The sequence below is a fragment of the Haemaphysalis longicornis genome, unplaced genomic scaffold, assembly GCF_048455015.1.
Source record: "Haemaphysalis longicornis isolate Haplotype H1 unplaced genomic scaffold, Haemaphysalis longicornis Haplotype H1 scaffold_2, whole genome shotgun sequence".
In the NCBI taxonomy this organism is placed as follows: domain Eukaryota; kingdom Metazoa; phylum Arthropoda; class Arachnida; order Ixodida; family Ixodidae; genus Haemaphysalis; species Haemaphysalis longicornis.
This window is the reverse complement of record NW_027526295.1, coordinates 31806591-31819332: the sequence shown is the minus strand read 5'-3', so window position 1 is coordinate 31819332 and position 12742 is coordinate 31806591. Positions and strand designations below refer to the sequence as shown.

Below are 12742 nucleotides of genomic sequence, written 5' to 3'. Positions count from 1 at the left end.
ACCCATCATACTTTTTAGGCGACCAGGCCATGTTTTCCATCAAGCGTGTTTTTAAGTTTCTCGCTGATGTCAAGTTTTTACATCTCATTTCTTACCATGCATCATGACAACCTGGCCCTTTACAACAGTCATCTTCATTACCTTGAGTTTTACTTCGTTTATTTTTGCTGAAATGGTTTAGTTTTACATTCATGTCACTCAAATGAACTAACCATCCTTTGGCGCTCTTTGCCCTCAGTTGGCCTTGCGCCATAAAAATCCAAACATCATCCTCCTCTCATCCAATTGTCTTGTTTCTATTTACGTGGTAGGCTACAAGGTAGTATACCGTATATAGACAGGTGATCACTTAGATAACATAAAATATGGCCCGTATTGACATTATCAGGCGATAAACTTGTAAAAAAAGATCCAATATCTGAGACTTAGGCGTAATTCGAGTCGGCTCATCAATTGCATTAACACACCCATATGACTGGAATGTTTCTTGGAAACGCAAATAAGATGGATTTTCCCAAGCGGCGTTTCTCTTAAAGTCACTGGCAAAAACACTCAGTCGGTCGAGTCTTCCGAACTTCTGCCCTCCGGCAAATGTTTAGCTGTGCCGCAAGGCGCTTTCCTTGTGCCTGGCCTTCCGCCGTTGGCAGCGTGCGTTCACGCATTGCTTTTCGGCCATATACGCAAACGCACCAATGAATTCGTAGCAAACATTGTATAATTAGGAGCAACGGTATGTATCTTTATTATTAACAATTACACTGTATTCGTATTTGTATTTTTGACTTGTACAAATAAAAAATTACAGGGGCATTACAGGCATTACAGAGGGGAGTGGTTACGTAGGCCCTGAGGGTAAAATAAATAAATAAATAAATAAATAAATGAACTGTTGAGCCCACATGGCCCGGGGTAGACGGCCTTTCGCCTGCCCATTCTGCACACCGACTCTACGGGGTGTTGGGATCTGCCGGACCACGACGGGCCGTTCCTCCGATAATAACTTTATGAGGAGGCACAATAGCGAAACCTCCGGGCAGCCGAAGACCCTTGCCCAGCAGCGACCAGAAGAGGGAGTACACGTGTACAGAGCAGACGTTGTTTCCTCGGGAAGCGGTCAACCTGGGTGCCCAGGGAGGTTTGTGGAAACAGCTGGAAAGGCTGCAGGCCACTTCAGCTAAGAATCTGTTCAGGGCACTTACCGCTATACCACTAGCAACACGACAGGTTGTTCAGCCTCACGTGCGCCAACCTGAATATCCCGAGCAAGCGCACCGGTGTCAGAGACCACCGTTACTACAGGCACGGTCCAAGATCAAGCTTCAAGAAAAATCTATCGCTTTTTTTGGCCATCACTAGGATGGTACGTCGGCTTTTTTTGTTTTTATTAACAACTGTAGCTGTTGTTTGAAAAAGTAGTACAACAGAAATTGCGCATCCTCAAAACGTGGCTTATGGACGTTGTTGCCAGGGCGCTGTTCTTACCACCATGTTCTTAGTGCCCGTATCAGTGATTGAAAGCTTAGGCAAGCCTCTGGTCGTAGAAGTTCTCTGTGGTCTAAACTCACAGATTCGTACAAGACCTGCGCTCACTCTTTATTCAGCTTTGTTCGACAGGCACTTTTCAGCCACGTGTGAGACGTTGGAATTATAGAAGAAAATATTTTCCTGCTACGGGGATGGCTTGATGCACACTTTCTCTTGGGGGTGGCAGACCAGTCCAGGTTCGCATTCAGACGTCAAAGGTGAGCCCATCAAAGCAGGTTCGGGACAGCTTTGCCCTAGACCTGCAGAAAATGAGCCAAGCGTCCACGCATTAGTGAGACGAAGAAACGCACACGTGCGGATTCTGTTCGAAGCTCAACATATGCTTTCTTCAGCTCCCACTCCACGTGCGGTGAAGCTGAACATGCACGTGCCAGTAGCTTTCGAAACTTCTGGGCAGAACGATCAGTAAAATCCTCTAAAGCGTAACTCTTATTCACTCCGGTGATTTTCCTTCCTGTTCTCGGCCATACAAAAAAGTTGTCTTTTTAACAAGTGCACAAAGCTGGCCGGTAAACTGTTCTTATCATCTGTGTAGACGCAAAAGGTAGGCGAAAAAACAACCAAATCTGAGAAACTGTTCTGTAGCTAAGGGAACTAAAATTGCTATACTTCAAACGTGAGGGAATTGACGCACCGAAGCTCGCTTGGGCTCTTCGGTGCGTTGTAGTGGAAGGCTCTGGTTTAAAAACCTGAAGATATTTCACGTACGACGAAATCTCGACACATGGCCGTTATTTCTTTTCGCTTACATATGAAAAACGGTCAACGCGACCAGCATTCCACTCGCGTCCGTGGGCTCAGGAGCCCAACGCCTTAGCCACTAAACCACCACGACAGAGGTCGTAATGTCTTAGGACAATCGATTTCATTCATCTTTAAAAGGAAATTCGAGGCTCCTGCCTGTCATCATCAAAAATTTTTAAGACGATCGATTTCAGGTGCCTCCATCGATTTCGTCCTAAAAAGAGGTCATACTTTGAGTTACTCTCCAAAAAACGAAAATCTAATTCCTCAGAGGAGCCTTGCAACACTTTCTATAAACACTGTCACTCTTCCCTATATGCAGGCATACACTGCGAAAACTACAATTTTCGCCAGCACAGAGGAGCACTGCGTGATTTTCTTTACAGGGGCTATTGAATGCGTTCACTGCTGCAACTGGAAGGACGCGGGCCAATGGCTGCGTATAGCTCTAGTGGTCTCTCTAGCGCGAACAAGGCCCAGACCGAGAGAGAGAGAGAGAGAAAACAATTGCGGCGTACGCTTAGTCCTATGCGAAGACGGAAGCCTAGTCGGACTTTCTGTTGATCTGCCGTTGAACACTCCATTGGACTTTCATGTTGCTCTCGTCGGGCAGCTGCCGCTCCTTTATCCGCAGCCATTTCCTCCCGAAGGCGATTACCCGCCGCGATGGCTCTATGGCTAGGGCGTTGCGCTGCTGAGCACGAGGTCGCGGGTTCGATTACTGGCCGCGGAGGCCGCTTTTGTGATGGAGGCGAAAAGCAAAAATGCCCGTGTGTTCGAGATTTCGGCGCACGTTGAAGATCCCCATGTGGTAAAAATTAATCCGGAGCCCTCCACTACGGCACGCCTCATCGCCTGTGTTGCGCCGGTGCGTTAAACCCTCCAATCAATCAATCAATTACGAAAAGCGGCATATCGAGCTGTCCTTGCCTCTTTCGCCATGGCGTAATTTCTCGGTCTAACCCTCCCACTACTACAGGCTGGTGTGTCGTTACCCGTATACATGGGGACGGAAGATTCTAAGTTTCCACGGCTTCGTGTACGAATTCCCTACGAAACATTCTATGTCTCCCTTTATCAGAGCCCTCCTGCGGTTCTGGTGTTTCTTTTCGGTGCGCGCTCCGTTTTTCTGTGCGATTCTGTGTACCTCAGGCGTTCCATGAAACCTGAAGATGTAAGGCTTTCGCCTTAGAAACGTTTTGCACAAGTTTCCAACTTGTGCAAAACATTTGTCCAACTTGTGGACGTAGAGCCGTAATATTTGGTGAAGGTACTCTGTAACGGCCTATTGCGTGCACTTTGCGTGCTTGTTGACTACGTTCTGAAAGCACTTCATATTGTCATGTGTAGCACGGTTACAGGGTTTGTGTAGCAGGAAGGGGGCCAAATGAAGAGTTCGGTGCTCGGCTTTGTAAGCGTTCCCGATGTCTCCGAGAGCACAGGTGTATGAATGCTGTAATAAAAATGGAGTATTATTCAGTTCTGCATCCCGCTTTTTCTCCTTTATATGTTCTCTCATTGTTCTGTAAAACCCCTGAGATGCGCTTCCAACTATCTTGCTGAACACGGAGCACTTGATCTATAGGTGTCCGTGCGGGAAACTAAAAAAACGAGAAGATCGCAAACGCAGTCTGTGTTCCACCCCAATATATCACAAAGGGGGCATCAATACAAAATGCTATTTTGGTTCATTTCAAAAATTGTCTCGTTGGAAAAACACTGACACCACCTCTTTTGACGCGAACCTCACTCGAATGATCTACATAATCAGGAAAGCAGACAATAAGCATGCGAAAGCCTAGCTACTTTTTCACATTGAACGTGTGACGTATTAGGCAGCTCATTCCAATTGGATAAGGCCGACAAAATCCAACTAAAATGGAACAGTGATTAGAAGCCTACCGAACGAGCTCTTTCCGCTTAAATTTTGTGCATGTTCTTTTTGTAGCAGTAATAATGGTTGGGTAAACAATGAAAGTTACGAACGCACACGTACACATAGAAGAGCAGTCAGGCACTTTAAAATTAAATTCATTATAATTTAACAGCGCAAAATAACAGGACGATACAAGAACATTACACTAGCACTTATGAACACCTGAATGTTTATGGAAAATTGGAAAAACAGAGAAAAGCCTGCGCCCTACCCACAGCCATGACGTGAACCACGCGCCCAGCGCACTCACCCCCATACAGAAAACTGAAGCTCAAATGCTGTCAAGATAAACAACTGCACTATCCAGCAAGGGTAGGGAGGGTTCTCATGCACTTAGCAGAATTCTTTTTTACAAGGGAGGGTTCTGAAATCTCCCTTCTGCGCGCGTCCTTGCGCGCAAACAGAACACTTGTATGGTTAAACTTGGGGGGACAACCATGCTTAGAACAATGCGCCTAGAGGTGGGACGTGGACTTGCCCTTTAACGTTTTGCGATATTCACGCAGTCTCTCACTGATGCGCCGCCCCGTCTGTCCAATGTATACTTTGTCACATGACGAGGGCACGCAATCCACAACGTTGCTTTTGCAGCCATCAAACTGTGACGTTTTTTAACACCACAGCTGTTCTTGTGCGAAGCCCCTCTTTTTTTGTATAACTTCCTGTCTATCGCGGAACAAAGCTTTTCTAACATCTTTCCCAAGAAAACAACGAACATGTTACACCTGGCAGCTACCTTTTTAAACCTATGCGAAAGTGCTTGCAGAAACGGGATAACCGCAAACCGCTGGAGTTCTTGGTTTGCCTGACTTCAGATTTCAGAACATTTTAGCTATGAAAAGAACCTTGTTAGCCGCAGAAACAAGGGCATGATCCCGGAAACCCGCCTTTTTTATTCTGGTAACTCAGCAGCAGAAACTGACACCCCTACTGCGAACGCACGACTTTGCTACATGCGAATTCAGACTGTTAACAGCTGACCCCAGCTTTACCACCTTCGAGTGGCAAGAAGATAAACTTAACAGAGACATGCTCGACCTTGGCGAGTAAATTCGACTCACGTTCTTGTCTTGTAATAAGAGCGACAGATCCAGAAACTGAATAACATCTTCCTTGAAAACTTCGGTGGTGAAAACCAACCTCTGACCGTTCTCCTCAAATGTACGAAGATGTTAGACATTTTTTGTTTGAAGTTACTATCACGAACAACCAAGAGGTAATCATCCACATACCTATAGGCTTTCACAATCAAAGTTTTCGACTTTTTTCTAAAGAACCACGTTCATGGCACTCATACAAATGCTACTCAATACAGATCCCCGGTCTTTGATTTTGTAAACACTTTCGTTCCAGTCTACGAGGGTAGACTTCAAATAACAGCTCAGAAGTTCCCAGAAACTCGAAATGGAAATGCCACACCTGTTAACAAACTGCAGCTCTCGTTTTGTTCTGTAATACGCTGCTTCGCACAAAAACATGTTTTTCCTGGGGAATAGAGCAGAACAAATCATCAGTACTGAATGCAGAGCATTAACTGTTTTTTTTGTAGGCAAATATTCAACTACCTGGTCCTAACCTGTGACACAAAACAGATCTGCCATAGGTAACATGCACAACTGGTTCTGGAGGTATGTAAAAACTTTGCCTTGCCGTGAAAGCCTTTCTGTGATAATAATCCTAAACTGAATGCCCGGTTGGTCAGTGTGTGCACGGAAGAATGGTTGCAGCACCTCCTTTTTCAACTTACTGACAAGGGTGGTTAACCAGTTTAAATTCATATTGCTTCACAACGCAAGAACTTGCGTCTTTACCTCACTTGGTTTCAACAAGGCTTCTCCGAACTTTTTCTCGGTGGCGGGAGTGCCTTCTCACCAAATTGGTCTCCGGGGGGCCTGGTTAGTGCGAAGGCTCTTCTCTGCATGTTTTTCCGATCTTCAGAGTACTTCAGTTGTTTGTGAGAGCTCGTGCTGCGCCCTTCTCTCGTCCAGTTAAGTTGGCGCTGTTCTATCATAATTACTGTACACCAACTAGCCCAGTTCTCGACCTTGTTGCGTTGAGCTTACACTGGACAACAGGCGCAAGCGAGATTGTCTTCTGTGACTCACTTTGTCGAGCATACCCAATGTTTCACGAAACTATTACTGTCAACCATAACAAAAATTAGCCAGGTACAAATCGGGTCAAAAACAAATTTGCGCGGGCAGCGGTCCTGAGCATTATCGTAGCACCATCTAGGAGGTCTGACGGTAAACAAGGCGTTTCGCTGTCGCTGCAGCCCTAGTCAGAATACTAACGTTCCCTTAATTACCTACCCTGGAGACAGCATCGCAGAAATCTAAAGCACACGATTCAGTGGGAGAATAATTTTTTTGCCTAGTATGTTTAATTTCTCAGTGAATAAAGCATCTATCTCTTGCTCCCGGACAAGCGCAGGGAGCACTGTCAAACACTAAGTTTTTCGAATGAACCAAATTTGCATTTTGTCTTCATAGCCCTTTAAAGGGGCCATAAGGACAAAATGCTAGTTTGGTTCATTCGAAAGATTACCTCGTTAAAATAACACTGACACCACTTCTCGAACAAATTAAACTAAAATAGGTTATATAATGAGGAAAACAGTGACAAACACCGTAACTACTTTTTTCCGCTCGGCTTATGACGCATTATGCGCAGCTCGTTCATATTGGCAGATGCCGACAAAATCCAGCGTAAATTAAACGGGGATTATAAGCTCACAGAGGGAGCTACTTGGGGTTAAATTTAGTGCACATCTTTTTTATAGTAGCTAGAGTGGGGTGGAAGACAATGGAAGTTACCACCAAACAGGTAAACATAGAAGCACCGGCTCGTACTGCGTGCACTGTGCCGGCCGAAGCTGCACAGCCGCTTCTAGTACCTTCCCTGAACACGAACTGGTTGACATGAAATACATGATTTCGTGGCAGAAAATAAAATTGCGGCTTAAAATCAATATTTTCTCAGTGAATGAACCATCGCTTGCTGCCGAGCAAGTGGTGGGGTAAATATAAAACGCCAGATCTTTCGAATATAACAAACTTGCAGTTTGTCTTATTGGTCCCTTCGAAAGGGCCATGAAACAAAACAAAAAACAAGTTTGGCTCATTCCGACTACTGCTTTGTAGTGATAACAACGATAACAATTTCATCGCGAATATCAAGCAGATGAGGGAGATAGATATTAAAGAGAACACGTGAACCAGTGGCGACTCCACAGCCAGTTTGGGGCGATTTCTTTGTGACGTCACGGAATCTTTTTTATGCGATTGGAGGTCACCAGCACTGCCGAGAAACGCGACTGGGGGATTATAAGGAGGCCTTATAGTTTCGTTTTTTTTTCTTATCCCTTGAACGTAAAGCGCAGATTACATAGCGATAAAAATCGGTGTAGTGTAGTGCTGCTCCAAATTACGTCACTCCTTTCCACGACACGTCTCGGCAGCGCAGAATTTTAGAGTTGCTCGATTTGCGCTTTTCTCGAATAAAAACACGACCCTGGCGGCTGGAATAGCACGAAACGAGTTAGCGAAGGATAGTTGTTGGCAATTGATAAAAGTTGTAGCTGTCTTCCTGGCCTTTTAAAACGCGACAATTGCAATCTGTAACTCCGTGCGATGCGCAAATTCCGTTGTGCGACAACTTTCCCAACCCTTTACGCCTCGATCTTTGCGATCGCTGCGCCGCCTGCCGCCGCTTCTCCGCGGCGCATGCGGGGTGACCTCTGCGCAGCTGATAGCGGCTCATGCAGTATTCTGGCTCTCTTTCGCTTCCTATTGCTTTTCCGCGCCATAAACAATTTGTTATGGTGATGTCTGTAAGCAAATAGTACGTTTAGGGTACTTCGAAAAACAGCTGCGTCCTGATAGAGTGCTCGAACGCCAACAAGCCCTATCCGGGGACGCGGAACTCTGCGCTTCTTCGCCGCTCTTCCCCCTCACCTGATCCCTGAGCATCAATAAAGTTGTTTCCCTCTCTCTCTCTCTCTCTCTCTCTCTCTCTCTCTCTCTCTCTCTCTCTCTCTCTCTCTCTCTCTCTCTCTGCGTCGGCGACGGCAGCAACGTATCACCATTGTAGCTTTCAAATACGTCAGGCGCAAGTGCATGCTATTGTCGCCTTGTTTAGACCTAAAACTGGCACAGCGCGAGGTTGGTTTCGTTTTGCAGCGCGGACAACGAAGTCGGCTTTGTTTCGAATATATATACGTCGTAGAAAAATATGTTTCGGTGAACCAATACCTCACAATAACTTGCGCCTTTTATGGGAGTATAAGCCACGTGAAAATGTTAAGTATATTACAAGGCTCTGAGTCTGGAAATGTGTGCCAGTCGCGCCTTATAGCAAAAAACTAGGAAAGTTAACGAAACCACGGAAAAATAAATGGTTTGCAATTCCGGAAGAAACTCGTACGGGAATGAAAAAAAACAGTGGAGCTTCAGAAACGCTAGAAATGTTCGTCTTAACTTAAGCAGGTAGGACTCACTAGGCCAACTATATCCGAAATGCACTGATATTTTCAAGGACAGGTGGGTGGGGAGGGGGGCACTTAGATATATCGTTGTGTACAAATGCGGAGCGAAATCAAGTAATGACCATTTTAGTAACCACACGCACAAACTGCGCGTTCACTTTTATTTAGTTTTGCGACTTTAACAAATAGCTTATCACTCGGCGGCCATATTTTTTGCAGTATGCAGTAAGTTAGTACACAAGCGATAAAAAGTGTCGTCGGAAGGGTGTGGTATCTAATAAGGCGCACTGATATCACTTTTGTGCTACATTCTGCAGACTCCGTGTCATATGACGATGTTTCGAGGAAGCGTTTAGTCGCGGACGCGGATATGAGCAAGTGATATATGTAGCAGATGAATATTTGCGAGGGCTCACCTCACGACAAGACGACCCAGCAGTGAATTCTGTGTCGTGTGTTGAATCCAAACATATAATTTTGCTTTATCCATCGTACTTATTGCAGAATTTCAGTGAAATGTATGCCCGATTGACTTGTTGAGGGTAGTGATCAATATCTGACATATGAAGCGTAACTGGCGTGCTGTCTGGTATGAGTGTGCTCCGCTAGATTATATAAGCACACGAAATCGATTTACATTGTAGTGTATAGCCGCAGCGTGAGCATCTGAACGAACGCTGCTTACGGAGGTACTGTTAGCAAATTTCAGGGCAGTGTAATTACAATAAGCTCAATGTATGTGTCGGTTTCGCGACGACGGGCTCTGACGCACACCTGGCGCTTATGTGGGCCGAATGTACCACACTAAGATCGCGTCTGAAGCACTTACACTTTCGTAAATACACCACATTTGCGAACAGAGTGACTGCTCGACATAAATATGTATTTCTAACGCATACAAACGGAAAATGTCAGTCGCGAACGTGCCGCAAAAGCAACGGCGACAGTGGTGTGCCGGCCGGAGACTCCCGCGACTGCTTTCGAAACGGGACGCTAGGGGGACTTCAGTGGCGCCCCTGCAGGCCGCGCTCCAGGCGTGTGTACGGGACAACGTCACCTAGTTGGGTGATGCAGGCGTCACAGCACTGGCAGGCGCTGCCTTCCCTGCTGATGCGTCCGTGGCAGTTCTCGGCCGAGAGGTCCGCGCACTGGACCCCCTCGCAGAAGTCGGGCGGGCAGACAAACGCGGTGGCCGTCGTTACCAGGAAAAGCAGCGCCGCGCATAGTAGCCTCGGCGCCATGACGGTCGGCTGGTACGCTCTTGTGTTCTGGTGGGGTGCATAGAAAGGAAAGGTGGGTGAATAAAACATTGGTAACGAAAAACGCTTGCTGACAAGTATAGAGATGGCATAATCACGCAGCCAGAGGCAACGCGTTGTTATGAGGAAGGCAAAAAAAAAAAAACGAAAGCGCTCGTTCGTCGAGATTTCGCGTTACTCTAAATATCCCTGGGTAATTTTAGTTTATATTTCTCCATCCAGCTGAAAGAATCCACATTTAAATTAGCCTTGTTGCGAGCCGGCACCACAGTTTTGTTTTCTTTCCTTCTTTCTTCCTTCTTTCTTTCTTTCTTTCTTTTCTTTCTTTCTTTTCGCTCCTCCAATTGTGTGCTGCTTGTTTGCGCTGTACTTGCTTAAAACATCGTACCAACTCGCACAAGAGTCCACCAGGAATTGCAGATATATAATAGAAATTATACAGCAAGGGCCTCAGTTACGGCTTATATACTCTTGTAGGCGTAATTTTATCGTTTGGAACGGTGCTGAGTGGTATAGTGGGGAACATCATCGTGGGGAACGTGACATCAGCGGGAGTGGATGATTGCCAGTTGTAAGGACGGACGCTGATAATCTCGTAGTTTGGGCTCGGTTCTCACACGGCCAACGCCAAAATTATGGGAATAAAACTGCAAAGTGAAACGGGATTCCGCGAAGTTCCCGCAGTAACATACTAAGCGTGTTGACAAGGTTCGCTTAGCGCTGCTGTAGTGCTTCTTACGCACAGCATCATGAGTGCACTGCCTACCACTCTACGCTCGCCGTTTCGACACGGAAAATGTGTCCATCAGAGCTGCTTATACCAAGGCATTGAGAAAAGGAAGAAGGAAAACCCCTGAGGGGAGCACTCCCACAAGATCGCAACAAAACGACAGGGGGAAGTGCGTGTCGCTTTGCGCCCTTGTGGGAGTGCTCCCCTCAGGGGTTTTCCTTCTTCCTTTACCCCTCAAAGCGGCGCCCCAAAGCGAGAACACGTGCATTTGCATGGCGCTACCGCGTCGTTTCAGAACGACGGCGCTTTTTTGGAGAATTGGGCCTCTGTGGTTGTGGCGGTTGCGGAGTGAAAACGAATGGAGGTTCAAGGTCAGTCATCTCTGATTGATTGATTGATTGATTGGTTAATTAATTAATTAATTAATTAATTAATTGCTTGATTGCTTGATTGATTGATTGATTGATTGATTGATTGATTGATTGATTGATTGATTGATTGATTGATTGATTGATTGATTGATTGATTGATTGATTGATTGATTGATTGATTGTGTTTCCTGCCGCCACCCCCAGAGGCGCTGACGGCATCCTAGTTCCCTGCGCGTTCGCATCTTGAGCTCTGACGGCGCCGAACGGCGTCTCTGCGTTGTCTGGAGATCAATTGTACATGCAATGGTTGCTGCTTCAGAAATGGTACTCTTCGCTAAACAATAGTCTTGTCTTTGCCTAAATTACGACGATAGTGAAATCTCCGCAAGCTACAGGTCTCCTCCTTTCCCAACGCCATCTAAGCCGAGCTTGATGGCGTTGAAAAATTCGCTTGAAAATTTTCGTTTAACCGCGTTCAACGACGGTATAGCTTTTTGGGCTGGAGCGTTCTATGCCGAGTAGGGCGAAACGCTTTAAATAGGGAAGGTGTCGCTTGTGTGAAAGGGAGGTGGCCTGGGGTGAACTGAGCTGAAGTTCGCCTTTGAGAAGAGCGCTACACCACCGTAAAAGGGACACTCAAGAGACTTATAAACATTGTTTACTACCATACCATACCCTCAAATTTAGAGAGAATGGTCTGTGGTTTTTCGCCGAAAGCGCGCATTTTACAGAAAGTTCAATAAAGCGAAGGTCGCGTGCCTTTTTTAAGTGAGCGAGAGGCCGTATACACTGTGGATGCCTGGGCTACTTTCGTTTGGGGCCACATCGCTGGGGTTTTCTCATGGAAGATTATTGCGGCCATTCACGCGTACATATCACAGACAACACGCATGTGCTGCTAACCCGGTCAAAATTTCTTAAGCCTTTTGTCCTGGAAATGTCATCAATCCCTGATTCTTCTCTAGATCTTTTATATAATTCGTAACCGTTTCTCCAATACCTACAGGCTGATTGTATAGGGCTATGAGGTGGCCCTTTTAGCCCCCAAAAGCCACCCCGTTTCTTGGCCAATCCTCCACGTAGGTATGTGCCGTTACAACATTCCGGTCGGCTGTGAATGCACGGGCAGAAGAAGAATGGTTACTGGCTACAGCTGTGACCGTTGTTTTATAAAAACTATCCTGCAGTAATCTGTGACAATAACCGTGCCATTTCGGCGAGTTTAATTTATTTGTCACTATTAGTTACTTCATAACAGTGGCGCACGCCGGCTTTCATTTCGGTGTGTGTAGGGGGGGGGGGGGGGTAAGAAAAAGACAGCAGGGTGAAATGGAAGGGAAAATAAATACAAAAACAAAACAAGACAAAGTAAAAATTCGCGGTAAGAAATTGATTCACAGCACAAAAAATCTCAGGGATGTTATATTGTAATTATTTTGAAGTTGTTTTGGTCCTCCTTTCCGCAGTGAAACCGGAAAATGGTTCATCGTATTGGTGAGAGCATACATTGAAGCTGCATATAATTGGTGCGTAGCGTGCGACCCAAAAGTAATTACCGGTAGTCATAATTTGATAATAGTCGAAGTTAGAGGCCTCTTCCCCCCCCTCCCCCGACCCTCTCCCGAGAGTAAAAAAGCAACTATATACTAGCACTTCCACTAGTTCAGCTCA

General features: G+C 46.0%; 1 protein-coding gene across 1 annotated transcript in view; it reads right to left on the bottom strand.

The window, feature by feature from the left end:
- Window positions 1-1568: 1568 nt before the first annotated feature.
- Window positions 1569-12742, bottom strand: part of LOC144167044 (uncharacterized) — a 14713-nt gene continuing 3539 nt past the window's right edge. The window contains exons 2-3 of the mRNA XM_077696436.1: window positions 9769-9979; window positions 1569-1784 (exon numbers count right to left, since the gene is read on the bottom strand). Coding sequence (XP_077552562.1) covers window positions 1669-1784; window positions 9769-9952 — 300 coding nt within the window. The 5' untranslated portion in view covers window positions 9953-9979 and the 3' untranslated portion in view covers window positions 1569-1668. The remainder of the gene's footprint in view (window positions 1785-9768; window positions 9980-12742) is intronic.